At 41.3% G+C, this 24,756-nt stretch overlaps 3 protein-coding genes across 3 annotated transcripts; 2 read left to right on the forward strand and 1 right to left on the reverse strand.

Annotated features, from left to right (window-relative positions):
* Positions 1-274: 274 nt before the first annotated feature.
* On the reverse strand, positions 275-5,604 carry LOC311011190 (cytochrome P450 3A30-like). The gene is made up of 14 exons (XM_084005989.1): positions 5,349-5,604; positions 5,157-5,250; positions 5,030-5,082; positions 4,831-4,930; positions 3,976-4,089; positions 3,805-3,887; positions 3,381-3,523; positions 3,181-3,308; positions 1,978-2,053; positions 1,746-1,906; positions 1,569-1,636; positions 1,163-1,321; positions 570-732; positions 275-460 (listed from the first exon to the last, which is right to left on the reverse strand). Exons 1-14 carry the CDS (start codon positions 5,477-5,479, stop codon positions 353-355), a joined length of 1,581 nt encoding a protein of 526 aa, XP_083862115.1. The 5' UTR covers positions 5,480-5,604; the 3' UTR covers positions 275-352.
* A 536-nt stretch (positions 5,605-6,140) lies between these two features.
* Positions 6,141-10,620, forward strand: LOC311010837 (cytochrome P450 3A40-like). The gene is made up of 13 exons (XM_084005480.1): positions 6,141-6,287; positions 6,459-6,552; positions 6,974-7,026; positions 7,115-7,214; positions 7,306-7,419; positions 7,933-8,021; positions 8,109-8,257; positions 8,366-8,493; positions 8,626-8,701; positions 8,836-8,996; positions 9,509-9,735; positions 9,948-10,110; positions 10,387-10,620. The coding sequence occupies exons 1-13, from the start codon at positions 6,217-6,219 to the stop codon at positions 10,474-10,476; spliced, it is 1,515 nt and encodes a 504-aa protein (XP_083861606.1). The 5' UTR covers positions 6,141-6,216; the 3' UTR covers positions 10,477-10,620.
* A 1,614-nt stretch (positions 10,621-12,234) lies between these two features.
* foxk1 (forkhead box K1) lies at positions 12,235-24,748 on the forward strand. Its single transcript, XM_084004608.1, has 9 exons — positions 12,235-12,811; positions 16,707-16,922; positions 19,543-19,741; positions 19,984-20,130; positions 20,293-20,486; positions 20,764-20,936; positions 21,032-21,277; positions 21,539-21,712; positions 22,626-24,748. The coding sequence occupies exons 1-9, from the start codon at positions 12,369-12,371 to the stop codon at positions 22,859-22,861; spliced, it is 2,028 nt and encodes a 675-aa protein (XP_083860734.1). The 5' UTR covers positions 12,235-12,368; the 3' UTR covers positions 22,862-24,748.
* The last annotated feature ends 8 nt before the right edge of the window (positions 24,749-24,756 follow it).

The following is a 24,756-nucleotide window of genomic DNA, read 5'->3' on the forward strand; positions in this document are numbered from 1 at the left end:
CGTTATTGAGACATAACTTTATTCATGAGTAGAACGACAGTTTACATATTTTCAGTGTACAAGGGGCTGATTGTTCCTCAGAGGTTGATATCCTCTGTAGGACAATCAGCCCCTTGTACATTATTATATTATTATTATATTATATTGGAAAGTACAGCCTCGTACAACTGAGTCACTGCATGGATGACATGATTTCACGAGTATAGAGATAATTTATGATACATTACATCACACTTTGATGAGCTTTCTTATCCTTTTTCCTTTTTAACTCGTGTTTATAATAACCTCTGTTATTCTGTGAAGGTGGATATGGATGAGAACAAAATGTAAAATCACATAAAAGCTCTAGGTCCTAGTTGGACTCCTCCACGATTCCTGAGGTGACTGAACGCGTCACCAGCTTTAGTTTGATGGGTTTGAGGGGTCCAGTGAGGCCTTGGGGGTCCATCATCAAAGGGATCTGTGGATGGATAAATCAGGTAAGTCAGACTCTTGTGCTCATAATGCAACTCTTATTAGGTAAAAGGAATAATGTCAACCATGTCTACGTGTTACTTCACTGTAACCACCTCTGTCTCCCCGCAGACGGAGAAGCTGTACTTCTGCAGAACTTCCACCAAGGCCAGTTTAACCATCACCAGAGCGAACCGCATCCCCAAGCAGTTCCTCGGCCCGAGCCCAAAGGGAAGGTAGGTGTACGGGTTGATGCTCTGCTTGTTCTGCCTGCTAAACCTGGAGAACAACAGGAAGAAAATATATACAAGACACAACTGATAATAAATACATATAAATATGAAGAGTCATCATGAAACATTCAGCGCTGTTTGGGAGACCTACAATGTTGCTTCATTGGTGAGTTATTACAACTTACACTGTAAGAAACTTTAAGAAATTCACAGTAAAAATGCAACCATTGATTAAAAAACAAAATGCAGTACTGCTTTGTACTGTAAAGTAAAACTTGTATATGCACATTATCGGTTATTGGGACTGCCATAGTACACAGTGACGCTTTGGTTGCTTTATATTTTGATGAATACACAGTATTATACTGTGAAGTAGTACTTTACTGTGGATCTCTGTTTTTTTTGGGGGGGGGGGGTACACATTTTTACACACACACACACACACACACACACACACACACACACACACAGTGTACCGGTCCGGGTTGAACTCCTCGGCGTCGGCCCACAGCTCGGGGTCGTGGTGCAGAGCGTAGATGGGAACCATGACCACCATGTCCTTTGGGATCGTGATTCCACCGATCCTGACAGTTTCTTTGGCGACTCGCTCCAGACGAGCAGCCGGAGGGTAGAGCCTGTTGGAAAACAGCATGCTGGTGTGTGTTTGTGCTATCGTTTGGCTGGTTAACATTTTAAAAGGGGAACTGTTGTTTGGTTTGGAGATTCATGTCCTCCTGAGGATGAACTGTCATCCCTTCTTCTAGATCTGTCTTAAATGCCTGCTAAACTAATGGCATCCCATCAACCCCAGCTATTCCTTGTTTTTAGAGCTAATTAGCATGCTAACACAGGAAAGTAAAAGGTCAAGAAGATGCTCGTTACCTCAGACACTCACTGACGACGCTGTCGAGGTACTCCATCTGCATCAGATCCTCATATTGGACAGCACCCTGCAGAGTTACACATTAGATTAACACGATTCAGATGAGGGGAAACTTTAGATCCATTAATGATATAAGATGCAGAGAGTGACTCCGGGACCGGAAGGTTCTGATCTACCCGATTAGGGAAAGTGGAGTCGATCTCCTCTTGGAGGCGTTTCATGACTTCAGGATTTTGTGCCAAGGTGTAGGCCAAGAACATGAGAGTGGTGCCGCTCGTCTCGTAGCCAGCGACCACGAAAATCGTAGCCTGAGAGAGGATCTCGTGATCGGTGAGACCTGCCGGGGATGGAGGCGTGTGAATAGATCCGAGTGCACTTTGACGTTCTGCGTCCTTCTTGCTTCGTTACCTTCATTCTGCTTTTCTTTAGTGGGCTCGCTGGCTCTCTGGGAGTTGATCATATGTTGAAGGATGTCCCTCACATTCTGAAAACAGGTCAGATACCTGGCGTGAGTCCTCCCGTCATGTGTGTTTGTGAGTACAGAGATTTGTTTTTACGTTGTAAAGGCATGATGGTGGAATTAACTGGATTAGTCAACAAAAGTCATCTTAATAAAGTTTTACCTTTTTTAAAACTTTACAAAACAATCCCACAATAAGGTTGATTTAATGCCTGATCTTGAGCTAGCTCACTATCGGCGAGGCTGTCCCGTCGCCATGGCAACGTGAATGTTCAATTATCCTTTTTATTCTGAGCACCGTAAGGAGTTTTTATCCGTCAGCTTACAAGTGGAGGTTCAAAGTTCAAAGTAGTTAACCTTGGTGTTTGGAAATGTATCCGGCGTTGAAGATCATGTGATGTGATAGTTCAAGGTTCAAGGTTCAAGGTTCAAGGAGTTTAATTGTCATTGTAGAACACAAGGAAATACAGTTTGACACTCTCTCCAGCAGCAGTTAATTTAACGTCTAAAATGACCTGCAGGACGTGTAGCATGTAGATTAAAAATAATTTCAGTTCAACGACGGGTTACGGCCTCTCGCATGTTCTTAGCTTCCTCTTGGATGCATGTTTACGGTCTGGCACCTGGTTACTACGTTTTATTGGAGATTGATGCTCAGAAAAACTACTCATTGTTTTTTTAGTTTGTTTTTTTAAAGGAAAATCCTACCCATTGTACATTTCTTAAAATGAAAACCGTATGTTTCCATGACAAGCATGTAGCCGATTGAAAAATTAATTACATTTTTGTATTCAGCATAAAATATTATGCAGGACTACTTTTTATAGACTAATTATGTTTAATAAGTAAATCTGTGGTCTGGTTATTTGTTCACCTTTCAGAAGAATACAGATAGTCTCACTCGCCAACTACCTAATCGTTAATGGAATCGCTGTGAAGCCAAAGATTCACACCCCATATATATATATATATATATATATATATATATATTCCAGTGATGAATTCTCATGACATGAATGAATGATGAAAAAGCGATAGCAGATTAAATCCATGAGATGCAAAGCGATAGCAGATTAAATCCATGAGATGCAAAGCGATAGCAGATTAAATCCACCCCTCCCGCCGTAGTCACCCCTGTGTTGGGTCCAGACCTGGTGGGAGCTCCCGGGGCGTTTGGCGCTGACCGTCTCCAGGACCGAGTGGAAGTAAGCCACAGCCGAGTTAGAGAACAGGGAGAAACCCAGCAGCTCCAAGAGAGGAAGGAGGATCGGGAAAAACCCTGGGAAGGAAAACAATTCCGTTTCCATGGATACAGAGGACAGAAAGGTGTCACAGGAGAGCATTGATGTACCTTGGAGTAAAAAAAGACGTATGGGGACCCTGAACAGCTTGGAGGCGTGGCCGATGAGGGGATGAGACGGGTTGTTGATCAAGTCCATATCCACACTGAACGCACAGCTCATTATCACGTCTATGCTGTAGGCCCCGAAGAAGCTGCGATACACACCGATTACCAATCAATTTAACTTCCATCCATCATGTGTCTAGTGCTTCAAATAGTATTGTTTATATGAAATAAATAAAACGCTAATAGTGAGGATGAGATGATTGGACTGGCTCAGAATACTCAACCTTTAAGGACATGTGTTTATTTTTAAACTGTACTTTCTTATGTGTTTCATAAAGGTTGCTGCAGGTCCTGTGAGGGTGCAAAAAAACAAAGAATAATGTTTATTATACATATTTAGTCCACATGCACATTCGGCATCACTCACTTCTTTACAGTAATGACTTCATCGTTGTGTGCCTGCAGGCTGGCCATCAGTTTGCTGGAATGATGTTTCATGATGCCAAACATCTGAGACAAAGGAAACCGTACGTTAGGGTGAAGATGAACATATACTGTACATATATATATATATATATATATATATATATAACTTTACCTCTTTTAGACGACCCGAGGTGAAGGAGGGAGTGAGGATGTTACGGATCCGCCTCCACTGATCGTCCTCAGCGATGGACACAGCGTCGTAGAAATCCCCGTTCAGACGGAGGTTCTAACAGAGACACTGGGTCAGTACACAAGCATTTCTGGGTTTAACAATAGTATATATTTGTGGAACAACTCTGAATGGTAGCTCCCTGGACAAGGGGTTTGCACCTGCAGCTTGTTGATGCTTGCAGATGAGGAGGTTTAGTAATTCTAATACACGAGGCGGTTATTCTAGTTCTGAAATAATAAAAGGTATACTTTTGCCCATTTTTAAGAATTTCAATTTCAATAAATGTAAACGGAGCAATTTTATTTGTATAGCACCTTTCAACAACAGGGCAATTCAAAGTGCTTCACATAAAACATTAAAAGCATTGGAGGAAAAAAACACATTAAAACAAGCCAATAATAAAAAAAAAGTTTAAAATTTAAAAGAATAAATAAATAATAATAAAAATATAAATAAATAAAAAATATATTAAAAAAGTAGGAATGCAGAAGTAAGACAGTATTAAGATAATAACACCGACCTCATTGAGTAAATGAGGAAAAAATAATTTAAATAACGAGGATTTCCCATATTCAAATGTCATAGCACCGTTACTCTGCTGGACTGTTGATAACGTGCTCCCCGAGTTCACGTCTCTAGCTTTGCATGTTATCAGATAACCTGCTGTTATTCATCCGGAGGCCAAACTTCAAATAGCATTTTAAATGTTTATCTAATATGTTATCTATCGCTTCGTCCCAGCTAGTTTTAAAGGGATAGTGTGTGTGTGTGTGTGTGTGTGTGTGTTCTCCTCACCCTCCGGTTGGTAAAGTAAGTGAAGCACTCCTTCACCAGGATGGTTTTCAGCATGTCGGGCTCCATCACGGCCAGCATCGGCCTCCGGAGCTCGTACATTCTGGACGTGTACACAAACACACATTTACATTGTCCAACAGCTGATTTACATGATTGTTATTACATAATATAACATGTCAGTTCTTTTATTTACACTCACCCCCAGACCTTGCCATACTTCCGAGCACACTCGTGGTCATCTAAGTAGTAAACCTGGTGTCACAGAATACACATCCATCACTAATCATTCACTCATTTAAATGCAAGAATTGTAAATATTGACGTACTTTGTTGTGCTTGCCAACAGTGCCAAAGTACATGACCGGCTTGGGCCCGGGGATCCCCAACTTCTCAAATGTTCCATGAGTCCAGCTGCCGTATCTGTGCAGAACAGAAAAGCATTACATCGTGTGTTTAAAAGGAATTTGACTTTTAACTTGATAATTTTAATGATTTACTCTGATAAAAATCAACCTTACATTCCAAATATGCAGATGAACGTGATCAGAAGGATCCATGTCTCCCAAGAGAAGAGAGGAAGGAAGCCCATGACTCTCTGGTGCTCGGCGAGGTGGTGTGGCTTTGGTTTGTTGCTGAACTCTCCCTGCATGTCAAGAAGGAGGGGCAACTTTCACTGTGTTGCATAACAGCTCCATCCACTTCCTGTCTCCTGCTCACAGAGTTACCGCAGGGAATACGCTCAGACATGTCCTTTATTATGGCCCACAGATTCATAAATGAGGAATAAAATCTGATTTGACAATCATAAACCATACATTTAAGAACAAGTGTGTTTTATGGGTTGTGTTTCTATTTTGTCCATTTAAACCAGGAAGTAGAGGTTGAACCAGGTTTAGTCAGAAGGAAATTAAAATGACTTGCTTTCCTGAAACATTCGAATCACAAATAGTAATTAAGTAAATTAAAAGATTTAAAGCTAACAAAAAATAATACATCCGTTTCAAATCCAAGCTACACACCAGATTAAGCACATAGTATAACAATTAAAGTAAAGTCAACTCCACAACAGAACAGGGTTAGGAAAACAGAAAACAATGAATAAACTAAAGAAAGACTTGAAGCTGTTTTCAGGAAGTTTGCGTGTCTTCTATCTGTCTTAACGATCAATATAATAATTGGGAGACAGAGTTACAAATGACGGAGCTAATAAAAGCTGATGGTTCCAAATGCCCTATAGTCTCTTTCTGTCAATGATTCATGGGACACCGCCCGCCTGCATGTCGTTGGTTCAACTCTCACACACTTGCCTTCCTCTGGAACAGTGTGAGATAAAGGCTTGGGTCCGTGAGCTGGTGTTGCCTTAGAAAGAGGAACGAGAAGACGGAGATGGACTTCCCTTCGCTTCCGTCTGCGGAGACGTGGACCCTCCTGGTGGCTTTCATCACACTGCTCTTTGTGTAGGTGTATAACAATGTTTCTCTGCTGTGTTGTGTGTGTGTGTGTGTGTGTGTGTGTGTGTGTGTGTGTGTGTGTGTGTGTGTGTGTGTGTGTGTGTGTGTGTGTGTGTGTGTGTGTGTGTGTGTGTGTGTGTGTGTGTGTGTTACAAGTCTCTTGTTTTTCTTTTACAGGTATGCCTGCTGGCCATATGGGATATTTAAGAAACTGGGCATCCCTGGACCCAAACCAATCCCTTTCTTCGGCACTATGTTGGCGTATAGAAAAGTGAGTAAACATAAGCAACAAACACCCAACAAAGTGGGAACATGTATAATTTAATTATTAATATCTTAGGAGTAAAAATCGATTTTGTTGAGCAAATGTTTGATTATCAGAATCAGTAAGAAGTTCATTGACAAGTATGTTTGCACGATCGTTAAAAAGCATAAATGATAAAGCCAAGTACTGCAGTCACGAACATAAATAGAAGAATTACCTTAAAATTAAAATGACACTATATACATATGAAGCCATATATAATAGTGTACATTCAGTTTGACACGTGTTGACACGCACCATGTAGCGACTCCAGTTCTAGATATTATTTCTTATTATGCTACAAATATTCCCACCATGTTAAAAGTGTACTGAAGTTTTAAGAAAGGTGTTGGATTTATAATCTGTGTATTATTATTCTTGTCCCTAGGGATTCCTTAAATTTGACACCGATTGTGCCAAGAAATATGGGAAAACATGGGGGTGAGTGTGCTTGTTGTCAACATAAAGTTTCCTCTTTAGAGCGTCTACCTGTTTTACGTTTGTGATGTCATATTCTGCTCATATTTAGCATTTTTGATGGCCGTCAGCCGGTGCTGTGCTTCACGGATCCCTCCATGATAAAAGCCATTCTGGTCAAGGAGTGCTACTCTCTCTTCACCAACCGCAGAGTATGCACACTTCCCACACTAACAGCACATTAACGGCTCATCAGGGCGCTCCTCGTCATCGCCACGTCATCGTTTCCTAACTCTGTTCCAGAACTTCCGTCTGAACGGCCAGCTGTACGACGCCGTGTCCATCGCCGAGGACGACCACTGGAGGAGGATCCGCAGTGTCCTCTCTCCCTCCTTCACCTCAGGGAGACTGAAGGAGGTACGCTCCAGCTCTCTACCTCCTCGGCCCTTTAACAGGTTTATTTTTGCAATCAAGTGTCTATTAAGATGAATACAAAAAGGTCTACAACCGAAGGCATGGCTTGTTTTGGACAACAGTATCTAAAAGGACACAGCCGGATGGATGAGAGGACCACATAAATACCACGTCTAGTGTCTGAACTGTACCGTTTTTGTATACATCTCCCCTGAAAAGAGAATTCCCCTTAAAAAATGTTGCACATCAACAGGATACGGTCTCAGTTTGGACATTGATTTTTAGAGGCCTAAAGAGGTGAAAGTATTCAGCATTCTGCAAGTAAGATAAAAAAGCTTATATGAGTGAAAAGTCAGAAAAACCAAACTTAATGTATGTAAATCTCTTTCTTGGTTTATCCCTTTTCTTATGGCCCCTCCTTGGTCTATTGGAACTTCTTTCTTCGGGCAACGCCAGTGTTTTATACCGTTTTCTATTTTCCAGTATTTCAATAAGCCTGTTTCTTCTGTGCCTCAGATGTTTGGCATAATGAAGCACCACTCTGCAAACCTGACCAGCAACATGAAAAAGAAGGCAGACAAGGATGAGCCCTTGGAGCTGAAGGAGTAACTCCAACATATTCAATTCATGATTCATTATTCTGGGAAAAACGTCTAAAGTAAGTCTTTTAAAATCTCTGATGTGCTCTTCAGGTTCTTTGGACCCTACAGCATGGACGTAGTAGCCAGCACGGCGTTCAGTGTCGACATCGACTCCCTCAACAACCCCTCAGACCCTTTTGTGACCAACATCAAGAAGATGCTGAAGTTTGACCTGTTTAACCCTCTCTTCCTCATCGTTGGTATAGGATTCATGTTGCTTCTATCAAATGCAGCCATTTATAATGTCGTCCTTCCACTGGCTGGTAAACCAAATATATCTGTTGCTTTTGCTCTCTGCTTTATTCTAGCTTGCTTCCCCTTTATGGGTCATGTTTTTGAGAAGTTGGAGTATTCCTTTTTCCCGAAGGCCGTCACTGACTTTTTTTACGCTGCGCTGCAGAAGATCAAGTCGAACCGGGAGAACAGTAAGCAAAAGGTACGACTGTCTGTGTGTGTCTCTACTTTATATATATATATATATATATATATATATATATATATATACTGTATATATATATACATTTATATATAATCAAAGCCATTCACATATTCACACCACTCTTTTTAGAATCGAGTGGATTTGCTTCAGCTGATGATTGACTCCCAGAAAGACAATGACCTCAGTAAAGTGGAACCGGATAAAGGTGACACACACACACACACACACACACACACACACACACACACACACACACACACACACACACACACACACACAAACAAACAAAAAAAAAAACTTGAAGCTATTCTAAATCATATCTCCCTGCTGTGTCTCCAGGTTTAAGTGATCATGAGATCCTTTCTCAAGCTATGATCTTCCTCTTTGCTGGCTATGAAACCAGCAGCAGCTCTCTCACTTTCCTGGCCTACAATCTGGCGACGAACCCTCCCGTCATGAAACGGCTGCAGGAGGAGATCGACTCCACCTTCCCTGACAAGGTGTGTTGGGGAGTGGAGAGATGACACGATTGGGGCAGCAAGAAAGTCACAAAATAATGAATTCAAAGCTGCTTTCATTGGTTTTTGGGCGCTTGGGGGCGGAGGGCGTTGATAAACTCATATATTTGATATGTTATCACCATATAAAGTTGGCTTTTCTCATTCATACTAATAATTTCTGAAATATTTATAATTTTCCCCATTCAAATGAATAGTTTCATTTTCAACTGCTGTTTACTCATTCATATATTTACGCAGAAACTCCATTCAAACTTTAAGACGTTCCAAATCGTTCGTACGTTTGCCGTATTATTCAACCTTTAAATCCCATTCAAACTTTTTAAGATATTGAAAAATAGAGCTAGGTGAAAAAGCCTTTCGCACATGTTTACATTTGTGTGTGTGTGTGTGTGTGTGTGTGTGTGTGTGTGTGTGTGTGTGTGTGTGTGTGTGTGTGTGTGTGTGTGTGTGTGTGTGTGTGTGTGTGTGTGTGTGTGTGTGTGTGTGTGTAGGGCCCTGTTACGTACCAGGCTCTGATGCAGATGGAGTATCTCGACAGTGTCATCAACGAGTCTCTCCGACTGTACCCCATCGCCCCACGGCTGGAGCGCGTTGCCAAGGCGACCGTGGAGATAAATGGCATTGTGATTCCAAAAGATATGGTCGTGCTTGTCCCCACATGGCCTTTGCACCGGGACCCCGAGTTGTGGCCCGAGCCCGAGGAGTTCAAACCCGAGAGGTATAGAAAGCGACAGAAAGGGCCTGAGCTCTGCAGGTCAGAGCCTTATTTCTGTTAACGATAGATTATTGTGTGTGTGTGTGTGTGTGTGTGTGTGTGTGTGTGTGTGTGTGTGTGTGTGTGTGTGTGTGTGTGTGTGTGTGTGTGTGTGTGTGTGTGTGTGTGTGTGTGTGTGTGTGTGTGTGTGTGTGTGTGTGTGTGTGCACCCTCAGGTTCAGCAAGGAAAACAAGGAGAGCATTGATCCCTACACCTACATGCCTTTTGGGGCAGGCCCAAGGAACTGCATTGGGATGCGGTTTGCTCTGGTGATGATGAAACTAGCGATGGTGGAGATCCTGCAGAGGTTCAGCTTCTCTGTGTGTAAGGAGACTGAGGTGAGAGCACATCCGTGTTTACACTGCTTGTTTTTATGGTGAATAAGTAATCATTTTTTTATCAGTAATGCTGTCATATTGTATTTATTGCTAGATTGATCTGTTGATAAGGGTTATATAATTGAAGTAGTCAATCACGAGTGTTGTAAAGGTCAGTCTGTTCAAAGACCAGAAGCGTTGCATGCTGTTTTTCACCCTGTGATAACGGCTTGTTTGTTTCACGCATTGTTGACTTTGCTCACACTTCTTTTCTATTCGAATGTAATTTCCTGCCAGATCCCCTTAGAGATCGACATCCAGGCTCTGGTGATGCCAAAACGACCAATCAAATTGAAGCTGGTGCCACGTTCTGAGCCCTCAAATTAAAAAACAAGATAAAGAATAACAAACACTGTGTCCATTTAGTGGAGCAGTTTTGTCCTTTCAAAGCTTTAATCAATATTCTTCCACACCTGAGTGACATATTGATTATATGTAAAGTCCTGACAATAAAGGATAGTTTGGAGTTTCTTCATGTGCACTGTCATTGTTGTATTATTGTCATTAAAGCTACATGCAACTTACAGAGGCAAAACATCAGAATGTGGCTATAAAATATATAATATATACAAATATGAGGGCTCTTTCTTCCCCAGTAAGTCACATGTGATCAGTCTGAGATATAACCTGAAGTTATAAAGTAATAAAAACCATATTTCAATATATTTCACAACAGCACCACCCACTATTATTTTGTCGCTTAACCATACAGTTACATCAACACTTCTCTGATAATAAAAGCTTTACCAAAGGAAGTGTTGATGTTTATTGCAGGCTGACCAGACTTTAATTATATGTTTGGGTATTTCTTATCTGTAAAATATGGGACTGTATTTTAAAAAGTAAAGAGGGTTCATTCAGATAGCCAGTGAGTTAATGTTTTACCAGATATTTCAATGCATTAAGAGGCTCATGTTATAATTACTGTGTGTCACGCTCTCTGAATGTTTTATATTACCCAACAGCGCCCTCGTGTGGATGGTCTGTTTTCTCTCTTTTTACATTTTTTTTTTTTTTTTTTACATGTATTGCCTTTGTGCTCCTGCTGTTTCACTGATCCATTATCCGCGTTTTTCAACCACCTTGTTCTTTCCATGTTTATAAACAGAGGGTAGAGATAATAAAAAAAAAGAAAAAGGGAGAAAATCTGAGGTGAGCAAGCCAGCAACATCGCAGACACCACATGTTCTTGGGGAAGGAGGAAACTTGGTTATCTGATGAAAAAATCTTAAAATATGTGATTACACCAGATCTGTCACTTAAATGCACAGTTTTCAATTATCTCAACTATAGGGTAAAATAATAACATCATGAGCTGTAATCATGTAAACATGGATATGTTGTGTGATTTATCAATACAGTTTTTTTCTTAAATAGTTTTTAATTCACAGAACCAGGTCCGCAGACTAAAGTGTATGTATTTATTCACGAAAGTGAAAGACTTAACAAATTGATGATAAATCTCGAGATGAACTGAATTTAACTTCCGGTTTCCTGGTGTGACGACATTAAATGCAGCCTATCGGCCGAGGCGCCCGGATGTGGCGTTCAGGGAAGAGGAGATGCAACCATGATGGCATTTTTTGTTTGTTTTTGTGATCGTTTGTTATTCTGTGTATTACTGTAGATTTCTATTTCTAGCGTCAACACGTGTATGTTTTTTGGATTATTGCCAAACACGGATTTTCTGTAACTGTAAAATAATGAATGCTGTCCTGTGAATTGAACTTGAGGCAATTTATCACTACACTATATAACAGCACTATTAATCTCGTCTCTTAGTTTTTTACTTGTTTTATCTTTTATGTTTATGTCTTTTCTTGTTTATTTAATTAAATTTTTCTTCTAAACCAATACGGGTAGAGTTTGACTGTCCAGAAATGACACCCCTCCTGTACTAAATTTAAACGTTGTATCTAAGAGAAGACGTTTAAACTTGGTTACGTTGACATGTGGAGAATATGTGCTATATCGGTCGACTGTTGATTATCTTTGAAGCCGCAGCTTACGAGGAGGCCCTGAACGCAGCGCCAGTCCCGTCCCTGCGCGGAGACTCCGGTCCCGCTCTTGCACGGACTCGGACTCCATGTTGTTCCGACAGCCACGGAGCGAACAAGTGCCCTGTCCGAAAAAACTCTCACGTTGCAACTCTTGTGTGTGCGAGAGTGAAGCAAAGTGTGTGTGAGTGCGTGTGAGTGTGTTGACCCTTTGGAAAGAAGATGGCAGACTACCGGGAAGATACCGGAGCTCGAGCCCTGCTTGCTCTACAGTCGGCACCGTGCAGCCCCGTGCGCGTCGCCGTGACCTCGCACCCCTATCACCAGCCCTCGCTAACCCTCCTGGGTCCTCCGATGATGGAAGCCCGCGCCGACTCCGGGCTTTTCCCCGTGCGCCTCGCTTGTCCCCCGCAGGCCCTGGCCAGACTCGAGGGCCGGGACTTTGAGTTTGTGATGCGCCAGAGGACGGTCACTATAGGCCGGAACTCGTCTCACGGCTCCGTGGACATCAACATGGGTCACTCGAGCTTCATTTCACGGCGACACCTACAGATCACCTACGACGAGGCTAACGGCTTCTCCCTCCGGTGCTTGGGCAAGAATGGCGTGTTCGTTGACGGGGTGTTCCAGCGGAGAGGGGCGCCGCCGCTGTCGCTACCCAGAGAGTGAGTGCCGTCAGTTAGCATAGCTGCTAAGAAGGCTAGCAACAGGGCTAGCCAAACTTTAATGTTTAATTTATGCATTGACCTACTGATGGATAGATAGCCTCGGAGCCGGTGTTATGACATATTTTGTACCCCCCCCCCCCCATCCTCCTCCTCCCAACTGGACCCCAAATGGCTGAAGCGAAACTTTAAAAACAACATCTATAAAGATGTATGTCTGCGATGTATTAACATTTCGTTGGGTGGATGTTCAAGCCTTTCAAGTCTATAACGATTCTGACACACATTCTGACGAGGATACAAAGTTTGTCATTACACCCCGAATCAGAGCGGTTTGATTTGGCCTGATCAGATCTAGATTTTAAGTGCTTTGTTACCTTGGTTTGTAATATAATGCCCCCAATACGTCTCCACTTGATGCTGTGGATGTTTACTGTTTGTCATTTGTCATGGAGGACTCCTCCAAGGAGCCGTACACCACTTTGTAAATCAGTGAATTAAGCTAGCTAGCCTTTAGCTAATGTAGCTTCATTTGGCCTAGCGACAGGCGAGTTAGCGAATGTAAAAATGAAAAAAGAGAGGCTCCTATGATATTTCGCTTATAGTTGTGGTGTTATATTGTGGTAGAACTGGCTTTCTAAAGTATCCTAATATAAAACATGGTGGTTTTTTCCAGATGAATGACTTTGGGCTGCTGCCGTCAAGTCGTGTCTCAACAGTTAGCCTCCTGAAGCTGTTAGCCAACGTGTCGCCGTCACGTTAACGTTTATGTAAACAAACGCACCCCTGACACTTCAGCCCGTGAAGTCTTGTGAGCAAAGTTGTTCGTTTTGCATTCAGACATGAAATTCGGTTGTATTTTTTTTTAATTATTATTTTAATAACTATTATGAGCCATTTTGGTGTTTGAATGTGGTTTTTAGCCGTTAGTGTTGTTGCTCCACCTTCGGGGCAAAACTATTTTGCCTTCGCTGGTTTGTTTAAAAAAAGTGTTCACGTTCACAAACTGTAAGCTTTGACTTTGTGTGTATGTGTGTGTCAATCACAGGGTGGAGCAGGAGGAGGAGGGAGGGGGGAGGGTGTCTTTATCCTATCTGATTGGCTGTCAAGACTGTTTGGGGGCGTGTCGGGCATTGGACAGGAAGTGCTTGCTGAAATGACATCCTCATTGCTGGAGCACATGGAGTAAACACAAGACTGACAAACCCAAGGCCATAACCAACACAGCCATGTTCACATGTGCTTCCCTGGGCCCGCCTCAGGACTACAAACGTAGCTTACGTTTTGATTTTTCGTGGTACATTTACAGTACATACCTCGTATTATTTTACATCCCTGAATCAAATTGGATTAAATAGGTGTTACCGCGCCACTGAGCAGAAACATACTTTGATATCAACTAATCTCTTCAGATTGTTGACAGTACAAATACAGCACAACACAAACAGTTGCTTGTATTCCGCCTCCTTAATTCAAACTTTATTAGAGGCACATTTGGCTGGAACTACAGCTTTAAATCTGTGTGGTTTAGTCTGTATCCCCTTGATTTGTCTGAAGACTGCCAGTTATTCCCCGTTTTCTTTACAGAACTTGTCAAGCTCTGTCAAGTCCTGCCTTGAATTTCAGATTGTGCTGAGGTCTGACATTGCTGCTCCAAGACATTAATATTGTTCTTTTTAAGTTATTCATGTATATGCTTTCATACATTCTTACCCGTAGAATACTTCTACACCAAGTCATACTTCTCCTGCAGGTTGGAGCAGATTTTCTTAATGACTCAGTTTTTGTATTTTGCTGAATTTGATTTTGAATAGCTTGTCAAGCCTTCCATGGCCTGCAGCAGTGAAGCATTCACACATTAGACTAAAATGCTGGGCATATTGTGTATCGCAGGATGTGCCAGTATGGTGGCAAATAAGCTTAATTGGGGTCCCATTTAAGGTTCTCTTTATGGCATTCAGAACATTAATATAGCAGCAAACAACTATTTGCTATGTAAAGATGGGCGTCCTGAGTGTGTGTTGTAATCCGAGCTTCACTGTGCTTCTCGGTCCGGCTGCGCATGCATGTTAGTCACTTTTTGTGTCCCACTGCCGTGCTAAAGGCAACCGCTATGCTATCCACGGTGCTCATGAGGGGGGCTACTGCTGACAACGCCGTCCCAACCGATGGGGTTGTCATGGAAGTGTAACACCTACGCTGTCAACACTGTTGCCGTTGGGCTGTTCGCTCCGTTAGGCTAAGCCGTAGCCATTTTGAGAGCTGTGTGGATGCAACCCCTCAATCATAGATTTACTCTGAATTCTGTAGAGAGCTTCTTTTTAAACTATTTGAACCTCCTCTATTTGCTTCAGAGTCTCACAGGCTTTTTTTTTTTTTTTTTAGCACTAATACTGTTCAAAATGTCATGTGAGTTTCTCTGAACAGTGGGTTTCTCTTTGCCACTCTGGCATACAGCAGTGAAGGAAATAAGCAAAAGTTGTCTTTTCCATCTCAGCTGTGGAACCCTGACGCTTCTTCACAGTTGCCACTCTCTGTCTTGCAAGTCTCTGTCTTTCTCTCTCACTGTTGAGAGGACAGCCAGTTGTTGAGGATGGCCCACTCTAGACAGAGACAGCTGTGAGCAGACTGTACATGGGTCTGGTATTGGATAAGCAGCTGCAATTTTTCTCAACACAAATTATAGAGAAACGATGGAACACACAGACTGGTTTAGCCGTCTGAAACTGCCTACAACATGTTTGTGGTCCTGTGTGGATGTTTTTTTTTTTTTTTTTCATTTGTACATCTCCACAGGGAGATCTGAGCCTGAGCTCAGCACCCCTAGAATTAGTAGGGATTCAGTTTCTTGCTCAAAGACACAATCATCATATTTGGGCAGATAGGATGGTTGCAAAGACTTGACTACAGTAAATATGCAACCTTGCTGTCTGAACTTGCTGTCTGAACAGCTGCTCGGAAACATTACAACTATTTACATTGCTTATTAAGGGTCCATTGTGAAACATTTACTTAATCCCCCACATACATAATCATTTTCGGGCTTGAACTAACCTGGGCCTGAACTGATCCTTGCTTTTATTGAGGCATTTGTCCGGACCTGCTTTACAAAGAGGAAATGCAGGTTAGCAGGTGTCGTTGAGTCTACACCGGACTAGTTTCTTGTCCACAAAAGGTGTTGACTAAAGATATTGTTTACATAAGAAACAAACCCCTATAGTTGAGGGGGAAGTCTCATTGCTTTGTTATATCATTTTAAATTTCAAAATAAAAGAGAAGCACAAGCATAAACGGATTAGTTATCAACTATATATGTAACTTAAAACGTATAACAACATTGGGATTTCAAGTTCAATGTTGATCTTGGAAACAATAGTTGTCACAGTACTGTAAATGCTCAAATTTCCAGTTTCCTGAGCACTTTAAGACGAGAATATTTCTGTGTCGAGCGGGTAAACTCCATCTGCATTGCATTGCATTGTCCTAAAATCAACATAAATGTTTTCACGGACAAATGAAAGGCCGTGTGTTGTCGGCGGCAGCCAGAAGTACTGAGTTGAATAGTGAATGTGATATGAGAGACGATCGCTTATATCAGTGTCGCTAAGTTCAGAGGGGCAGTGTAACTTATGTCTTGCAGCTCCTCAGAGGATGAGGCACTGAAGGACTACACTCACTGTTGTAAATAACATATTCAAATGTATTTGTTTTGTCATTTAATGAAGGCCGAGCATTCACATAGATCATGGAATAGCAGATTTAATGGACTTATTGAGGATTACTTGGTGGTAGCTTTGTATAGGAGAGAATGCACTAATCAGATTGTCTCTGTTTCTCTTTTTTCTTCTGTCCTGTGCCTTCCACCATCTCTCTTTCTTGCCACCCTGCTCTCTAGGTGTGTGTTTCGTTTTCCCAGTACGGTCATCAAGATCCAGTTCATGTCACTCCTGCAGCTCGACGAGCACCGAGAGAGAGAACAGCCCTCTCTTCCCCCTTGCCCCCTTCTCCCTCTCATTTCCCCCCTGAAAATCAGCATTCCCACAATGCAGCAACATGAAGAGCACATCAGGGCATTTGGCTCGCCGCAGTCTTCGCCCACAGGCACCCTCAGGTAAGGAGAGACCCGCAGACACACACATCATGACATGAACCCCAGCAGGTTTACATTGATACATGCACAGACCGCATGTTATTGAATATGCACTCATAAATATTGTCCAGATTTTGGCAGGAGGGGTCAGGGTTCAAGTATTTGGAAGCTGCTTCTTTTCTTAGTTCATTGTTTATGCTCAGTGCAAAGCTTGCTGAGCTTTGACGTGTGTTTTGATTGATAATATTAATTGTTCCAATAAGTAAAGTTTGTATGAAAATGTATTGGCAGCTGGTTTGATAAGTGAGTAAAAACACAGAACACTCCCTGATTCCAGCTTCTTCATTTTGAGGATTTTCTGATTTCCTTTTCCTATTGTGATAGTAAACTGACAGTTGGTCTGACAAAACTTTCTGATGACATCAGCCTGGGAGTCAGAAAATCATAATCAGGATTCTCTTTCACTTGGTATACATAGACCAAGAAAATAATTTAGATAACACACGAGCAGTAATGCATATTTATACCAACTCAATCATGTTGTTTGGATTTACTGTATCAATTACACATGAGTATATTACATTTTGCACTTTTTTGGGAAGTGCTTGTCTTTTTGTTTAGGTCTATCAGTACATGAGTGATTTATTTTCTCACATATACTTAAGACCTGCAGAGTTTTACCAACCACGTACTATATATATATATTAATTGTCACTGTGTGGTTGAAGGTGTACAGATCAGCTGCTGCAGTGTTTCTGTTGAGATGGAAACCTGCACTCTAATTAACTGTGATAGCAGGTTTGAAAATCACTGCTCTATAAATGTGTGCAGCATGTGCTTCTGGCAAGCATGGCGGTGCTGAGTGTGCCCTCTGGTGGCGTGTGTTGGTTCCTACATCACACATCCCCACCAATGTCAGCCTGTGTGTGCCTGCCTTATATGGAATGGCTGCAGCTTCAAGGCGCGTGATTGGCTGTTGGGTAGATTGTTTTGCCCGTAGGCCATTTTTCCGTCCATTCGCGGTTTCCTTTTCAGAGTCCCCCTCCCCTATCAGCCCTCAGCGCTTGTTCTCAAGCACACACACACACACACACACACACACACACACACAGTAAAGACACTTGCTCATACATCTCTCCGCCGCTTTCACTGTGGCCTTTTTCGGGCAGATTGTTGTGCCCCCTTCTTTGACAGTATCCACATACAACAGAAGACGAGTAGTGTGTAAAAGCAGATGCCTCCACTTAAATGCCCACAGTGTCTCTTCTCTTCCGTTAGGTGGTGAGAGCCACTTTTCTTGTTTGGCAACTTAAATGAACTGTATACAATAACATTCTTCTGCCCCTGCCAACATTCACACTTGTCCCGCTGACCCATGTACACATACAGAGGGGGTGAAACGGTTGTTGTAACAGCAGTTTGTCTTCGCTTTCACTCTGAAAGCGAAGACAAACCCTTGTTCAAGTAACTATTAAGGAAGTTTAAGTATGTGGATTTACAGATTGAATCATAAATTTTTTTTTAGGGCTGCGCAATTCATCGAAATGTTATTGAAATCATATTAAATAATTTTTAAAATGCAGGTGCATTTTTTTGTTAAATGTGTGTCAAAATACCATTTTAAAATTGATATTATGGTGCTGCAGAGATTTCCTAGCCTACACATCATATTCTACAGACTGAAGAAAAAGTCTTTGTTTGATACAGATTGATACGTGTGTGTGTGTTCTTCTGTTGCCAAAGGCAAATCAAAGCACACTGACTCTCCCAGAAACCAGTGTTTACTTTACTAACAGAAGCGAGTGTGTGTTGTATAAGTATCTGGTTTTTCCTTGTGTTCTGTCTCTCAACAACACCAGATAAAACTGAGTTAATAATTAACGTTCTTTCGAGTGTTTTTGCTCATTGTGTGTTTTATGATCACTTCATGTGTTTATAACTCCCTGGATCCGAGCGGTAATCATTTTTCCAAATGTTGCTCTCAAAGTTTGTCAAAATACCATTTTTTTATTCTGTATACTTTTTTTTACAGAAAACTTTTTTTTTTCTAGTTAAAGTACAATTAACATAGTCTAAGATTATAATATACAGTTATCAGAAAGACGTAAGGACTATATGGATTTTCAAGTGTCTAATTCTTTTTTTGCATTCCATTAAGATTTACAATTATTAATAATAGTTTTTGTAATTTTATTTGTATATATTATTGTTATATTATTACTGTATTTAGTAATACTAGTTTTCAGTATGTTTGTGTAATGGTTTATTAGTGATTCTAGGTAGTTTTTATCATCATTTATGTTGGCTTTGTTTGGGGGTCATAATGTGGTTAAAGGATGACATTTATAATACACATCTGCTGGAGTTTAATTCTGACTATTGCATGTTTATGTACATAAATTCTAGGTTGTCTTCGTCCAAAGGTCCACCCCAGTGAGACTGTTCACCTCTTGTCCCAAGAGTAGCTGCTAAGTCATACTATGGACCTGTGTATAGCAGCTATGACTAGTATCATTATTTACTTATTTACTAAGGGGGATTATATTTAAATTGATCTTGTTTGTGTATTTTTACACATGCAGAAGTGGTCTTAAACTGTCACTTTAAGTTATTAACACAGACTCTTTCCTCTCTTCTCCAGTGTTTCTAACTCCTGTCCGGCTAGTCCACGAGGGGCAGGGTCATCAGGGTATCGCTATGGTCGCAACGTGACCTCTGACCTCCAGTTAGCAGCTGAATATGCTGCCAAGGCTGTTTCTGAGCAGAGACGAAGCATTGTGGAGCAGAGAGGTGGTGGAAGTGAGCAACGGGGAGAGTCAGCTGGTGGAGACAGCCCCAAGGTAAAGAACTGTCGCATCAAAATGAGTTGTTTGAACAGTTAGGTACACATTTATTAACACAAAAATGTATAACATTTGGGGCCAAACAATATAGGAAAATAATCGCATATACAATAAACTCACTGGTTAAACATATTAAAATAATAAAATGCAAAAAATACACAATTAAGAATGAACAGTTTTTGCCTATACAATATGTGCTTGAGGATGTGTGGAAATGAATACTTGTTTTGTTTGTCTAGGATGAGTCCAAGCCACCGTATTCCTATGCACAACTGATTGTCCAGGCCATCTCTTCTGCCCCGGACAAACAGCTGACTCTCAGTGGCATCTACGCCCACATCACCAAACACTACCCCTACTATCGCACTGCAGACAAGGGCTGGCAGGTAGGGCCTCTTGGTCTTTTTTCATGGTTTGACATGGCAATCCACAAAGTATGGGATGGTTGGCTCAGTAACTACTTGAGATGAGTCATGCAAGATTAGACACGTTTAAAATTCATATTCATGTGTGACAGTGATGACATGATTTATTTTGCCTCCCTCCAGAACTCAATAAGACACAACCTGTCTCTCAACCGCTACTTCCTAAAAGTGGCCCGCTCTCAGGATGAACCCGGCAAAGGCAGTTTTTGGCGTGTGGATTCTGCTTCCGAGAGCAAGTTGGTGGAGCAAGCCTTCAGGAAAAGACGGCAAAGAGGGGTGGCTTGCTTCAGGACACCGTTCGGGCCTCTCTCTTCTCGGTAAGCGGTTCACCTGCGCTTGTGCAGACGGACGCCTGTCATACACACTCGCTCTGTCGCTTCTAATTCCACTCTGTTAACCTTTCTCCCTTCTCTCTGCTTCTGCTCCTGGCTATCATTTGATTGGATAGAACAAAGTAAGTCTCATTTCGAGGTTGATATATTCAGCAGAAGGCACTGGCAGTGAGGGAGCTGTGTGTGTTTGTTACAAGAGGTCTCTTGATGTATTCATTGACAACTTTGGTTTCTCTCCTCCCCTTCATTCTTTCTTTTTAAGGAGTGCTCCTGCATCCCCGACCCACCAGGGACTTCTTTCTCCTCCATCTAGCGGGCTGCAGACTCCTGAATGTCTGAGTAGGGAGGGCTCTCCTATCTCCCACGACCACCATGAACAGCTGGCTAATAAACTGGCATCTGTACCTGAGTATAGGTATTCTCAGAGTGCCCCAGGTAAGCCTACACAACGTGCGTTCATCTGCACATACACACAGGCTTTCACGTTACTAAACAACAGGTATATTGTTTGCATCTGTTTTTTTCTGTAGGATCTCCAGTCAGTGCTCAGCACGTCATCATGGCTGCACCCGCTCACCCAACAGTCATGCCCTCAGGGAAAGCCCTTGCTTTCATTCCGGGTGGTGGCGGCCAAATGCAGCCCATCCACTTGCTCCAGAGCCCCATTCAGTCCTCCGTCACCATGGTGCGTGTGGTGAACAGCGCTCCTTCCAACCCTCCCAATGGGTACACCGCTCTCTCTGTGGGAGGAGCCGAAGGCAACAGTGAGCTCAGAGGTACAGCCATGGGGATCTCGTCAAGACTCAGATCCAGATTGAACTATAGATCAATGTGGACTGGACCATGTATCTCTTATTTTATTGCATAGTGATGCATTTGTTTGAATGTTCCTATTATTATACTATGACACAATTAATACCACTAACTTAATGTAACTGTATTTTAACATCTATAAATATTCCTCAACTTTTGTACTTCCATAACCTATTCAGTTAGTGTTCCTTTTACATCTTTTTTATTTTATTTTGTTTGATCAGATGCGCAGCTGAACAGAGAGCGAGTGATCCAGACTGTGGACAGTGTGGTTCAAGGCGGGGATGGGCGAAACCTGGTCCTAGGTTTACATCAACTTCCTGTTCGTGCTGTTACTCAGAACGGCAAACACACCACTGCTGCTGTTGCCACAGCAACCAGCCTTGCTAATGTATCTGGTAAGAATCTTCACCAATCGATGGCTTACACACAAAGAAATGTTAGTTTGCCTTTAAAAATGTAATAAAAGGTCATATAGTATGTCATGAAATATTTCCGTTAAATATTTTTTATAAAGTCATAGTATAGTAACAAAAAGCCATAAAAAGGATAGTAGAGTTTGTCAAAACAATTGTCAAATTCATAGTGGAGTATTTCATACAAAACTACAGTACAAACTGTCATAAAAATTGGCCAATATTAGGGCAGATCTATCTGTATTGTTGCATTTGCTGGCCAAATGACACCAAGCAGCCAGCAGAGGGCACTGCTACTTACAACAGGTACCCCACACAATCAGCTAAAATAAATGTAGTGCACATAAATTAGGTAAATAATATATTTAGCTTACTTTAGGTAATGGTTTTTAGATATTTGAGGGATCATTGCAAAATGTGTGTATTTATAATGATAATAATAAACTTAATTTCTAGAGCACTTATCAAAATAAAATAATAAACAATAAAAAAAAGCAGGCAACTCAGATAAAATCAGGATATGCTTTCCAATAAATACATAAGGGACTTTTTATTACTACATAATTAGTATCTGCCACAAAATCCTATATCGTTGGGACTCTTATAAAAATGTCCAAACATCAAAAATGTCACAATATATAATATAGTCATCATATGGAAAGACAGATTCAAAATGTTGAGTGCCATGTCATAAAAAAAAGGTCATAAACGGTCAGTATATTAATAGTATAGTATGCAAAAAAAACCTTCCTCAAAAGTCATAGTATGCCATAAAAATCATAGTATGTCATAAAAATGGTAAGGGAAGACACAATCTGTAAAAACTCAATAAAAAAAGATGTTGCTTCAGGCTTCCTCCAGCTAACGTCAGACTTTCTCCTGACTTCCTCTGCAGGCCTGAACAGCCCTCTCCAGATCCTGGCTGCCCAGGCCTCCAGCTCCCCTCCGGTGCTGGTGAGCCGACAGCAGCCCACTGCAGAAACTTTAACCCAGCAGCCGGGGGAGCCCCAGGCCAAGCGGCCGAAGGTGGAGGACGAGGGTGGGACTGAATCGGCTCACCATCATGTCAAACCTGCTCAGCAGCCTGTCATCGTTGCCATGACATCACAAACCCATGACCCTAGGAAGTGAAACCCAGGGCATCACACCAGGTACCCGATGGACAGCCTCCTCATGGTCCTCTAACTGCTTCGCCTTTTATACTCATTTGATATGACTGCAGCCGCAACGGCCAACAAAAAAAACATGTACAGGCAGCCTCTTTCAACAGAAGGGAATTAAATTGTAAGGAACATATATATTTTGGTCAAAAAAATAGATGAAAACTTTCAAATAAATTCTGATTGTAAAAAGCAAGTCAATTTTTCAGGACTTTTTCAGCTTTACGGTGTTTTTAATCATTCACTGACAACACAAGTAAGGATATAAAGCTCATGAGAGCATTATGCATTTTTAAAATAATTTCAGCACTACTTTTACTATGTGAATGTTGGATCATATCTCCGATACTTTTCCTCTCGTTGATGGATCAGATGCATCGGTTAGTGTCATTCTCAGGCCAAAGAACTCCTGCACTTCTGATTAGAGTCAATGCCTGATTAAAAACAAACAAACTAGGGAACGTGTGTTCAGAGATTTGAAATGGCCGGCATTTACAGAAGAAACTGTGACGATCAGCGTTGATATGTTGTGTGGTTTCAGACTATTGTGGACAGAGAATATTAAGCTGCGTTGACCCAGACTATTGATGGGGCTTAGGAGACTGTTAAGAATATGATTGTACTCTTCATAAGGCAAGAAAAACAGTTTATCTCCTTAAAAGAAAGGAAAGATGTTAATATTAAAGCCTCGACCAGAATGTAAGGTGGCCATCCTTCCGGCTTCTCGATAAAGCACAAACAGACATAAATGCATATTGTTTTGGAAAGATGGGAGGAAATAACAAACCAGTGCTTCACATTTTTTTCACTTCAGCTCAGTTTGATTCATCATTTATCAATATTATACAAAGCTCCTCAGATCTAAGATGATCTGGGCAACAAACAAAAAAGGAGGTAATTATTTGGAGTTAACCTAATGTAGACAAGCTGATTGTTTTAATTTTGTTCTCGTTTCAATAGTGGTAAAAAGGAGAAGTGGAGCAGCCCGAGCGTACAGTTTTGTTTGTCTTAGCACAGAAAAGCATTATTGTAATAATCCTTAAAGCCTTAAATATTTCTACATTTGTTTTTGTCATTTTATTTTAACCTTTAGACAGCTTTACCTTCGTAGATAGTTAACAAAGCGCTTCTTTAACAGTACATGATCTGCAACACTACAATGGTGACGGTTCTGTTGCATCAGTAGACTTGTATCAGTTTCATCAGGGGAAGGGCGGGACCAACACATGACCACAAACTGCAACTGCTCTCATCTTTCTTTCTTTCTTTCTTTCTTTCTTTCTTTCTTTCTGTATGGTACTTTTGACATATTTTCTACTGGCTCCACACTTTTGCTTTCGATTCCCCCTAAATGAATCAACCTTTTCTCCCAATCTACCTCTCCTCAGTGAGCAGTTTCTATCTTTGCAAGTCTCTACAGAGGCATCAAGCTGTTGGCAATTCCTGTCACAGACACTGCCTTAATTAGATATTCTTCACCTCCCCCCCTCCTTTAATCTCTTTCTCACTCTGCCTTTAGCTTTTCCGAATGTCCTTGCACAAGCCTCAGTTTTAGCTGGCAATCGGGCACAATTTGCTCAAGGTTTCAATGATTGTTGTTGCACATTGTTAGAAAAACAAAACAAAAAAACATGCGTAATGATTGTATGCTGCTCTATCTGCTAAATGACTATTAAGAGCTATTTAGAAGGTATTTTTTCTGATTTTTGGAAAAAAAGAAAAAATATTTTGCTATATGTATAAAACAGCTGTCGTCAATACGTAAACATTCTGGAAATAGAAAAGTATATGTATTTTTAAATGTTCCTGTTTTTGTGATTTGTTAAAATGTGTAGCACAAATTAAAATTCCTCATTGATGTAAGTA

This window comes from Eutrigla gurnardus, assembly GCF_963514095.1.
Source record: "Eutrigla gurnardus genome assembly, chromosome: 3".
NCBI classification, from domain to species: Eukaryota; Metazoa; Chordata; class Actinopteri; order Perciformes; family Triglidae; genus Eutrigla; species Eutrigla gurnardus.

What these genes read in the sequence shown, in the direction of transcription:
- LOC311011190 (XM_084005989.1), bottom strand. Translation starts at nt 5,479, where the DNA reads ATGCAGGGAGAGTTCAGCAACAAACCAAAGCCACACCACCTCGCCGAG. An exon ending in GCCCCGGGAGCTCCCACCAG is followed by an intron (nt 2,054 to 3,180) that starts GTCTGGACCCAA and finishes ACCTGTTTTCAG; the next exon opens with AATGTGAGGGACATCCTTCA. An exon ending in TAAAGAAAAGCAGAATGAAG is followed by an intron (nt 1,907 to 1,977) that starts GTAACGAAGCAA and finishes CATCCCCGGCAG; the next exon opens with GTCTCACCGATCACGAGATC.
- LOC311010837 (XM_084005480.1), top strand. Translation starts at nt 6,217, where the DNA reads ATGGACTTCCCTTCGCTTCCGTCTGCGGAGACGTGGACCCTCCTGGTG. An exon ending in GAGCCCTTGGAGCTGAAGGA is followed by an intron (nt 8,022 to 8,108) that starts GTAACTCCAACA and finishes TGTGCTCTTCAG; the next exon opens with GTTCTTTGGACCCTACAGCA. An exon ending in CCCTCTCTTCCTCATCGTTG is followed by an intron (nt 8,258 to 8,365) that starts GTATAGGATTCA and finishes GCTTTATTCTAG; the next exon opens with CTTGCTTCCCCTTTATGGGT.
- foxk1 (XM_084004608.1), top strand. Translation starts at nt 12,369, where the DNA reads ATGGCAGACTACCGGGAAGATACCGGAGCTCGAGCCCTGCTTGCTCTA. An exon ending in CCGCTGTCGCTACCCAGAGA is followed by an intron (nt 12,812 to 16,706) that starts GTGAGTGCCGTC and finishes CCTGCTCTCTAG; the next exon opens with GTGTGTGTTTCGTTTTCCCA. An exon ending in TCGCCCACAGGCACCCTCAG is followed by an intron (nt 16,923 to 19,542) that starts GTAAGGAGAGAC and finishes TCTCTTCTCCAG; the next exon opens with TGTTTCTAACTCCTGTCCGG.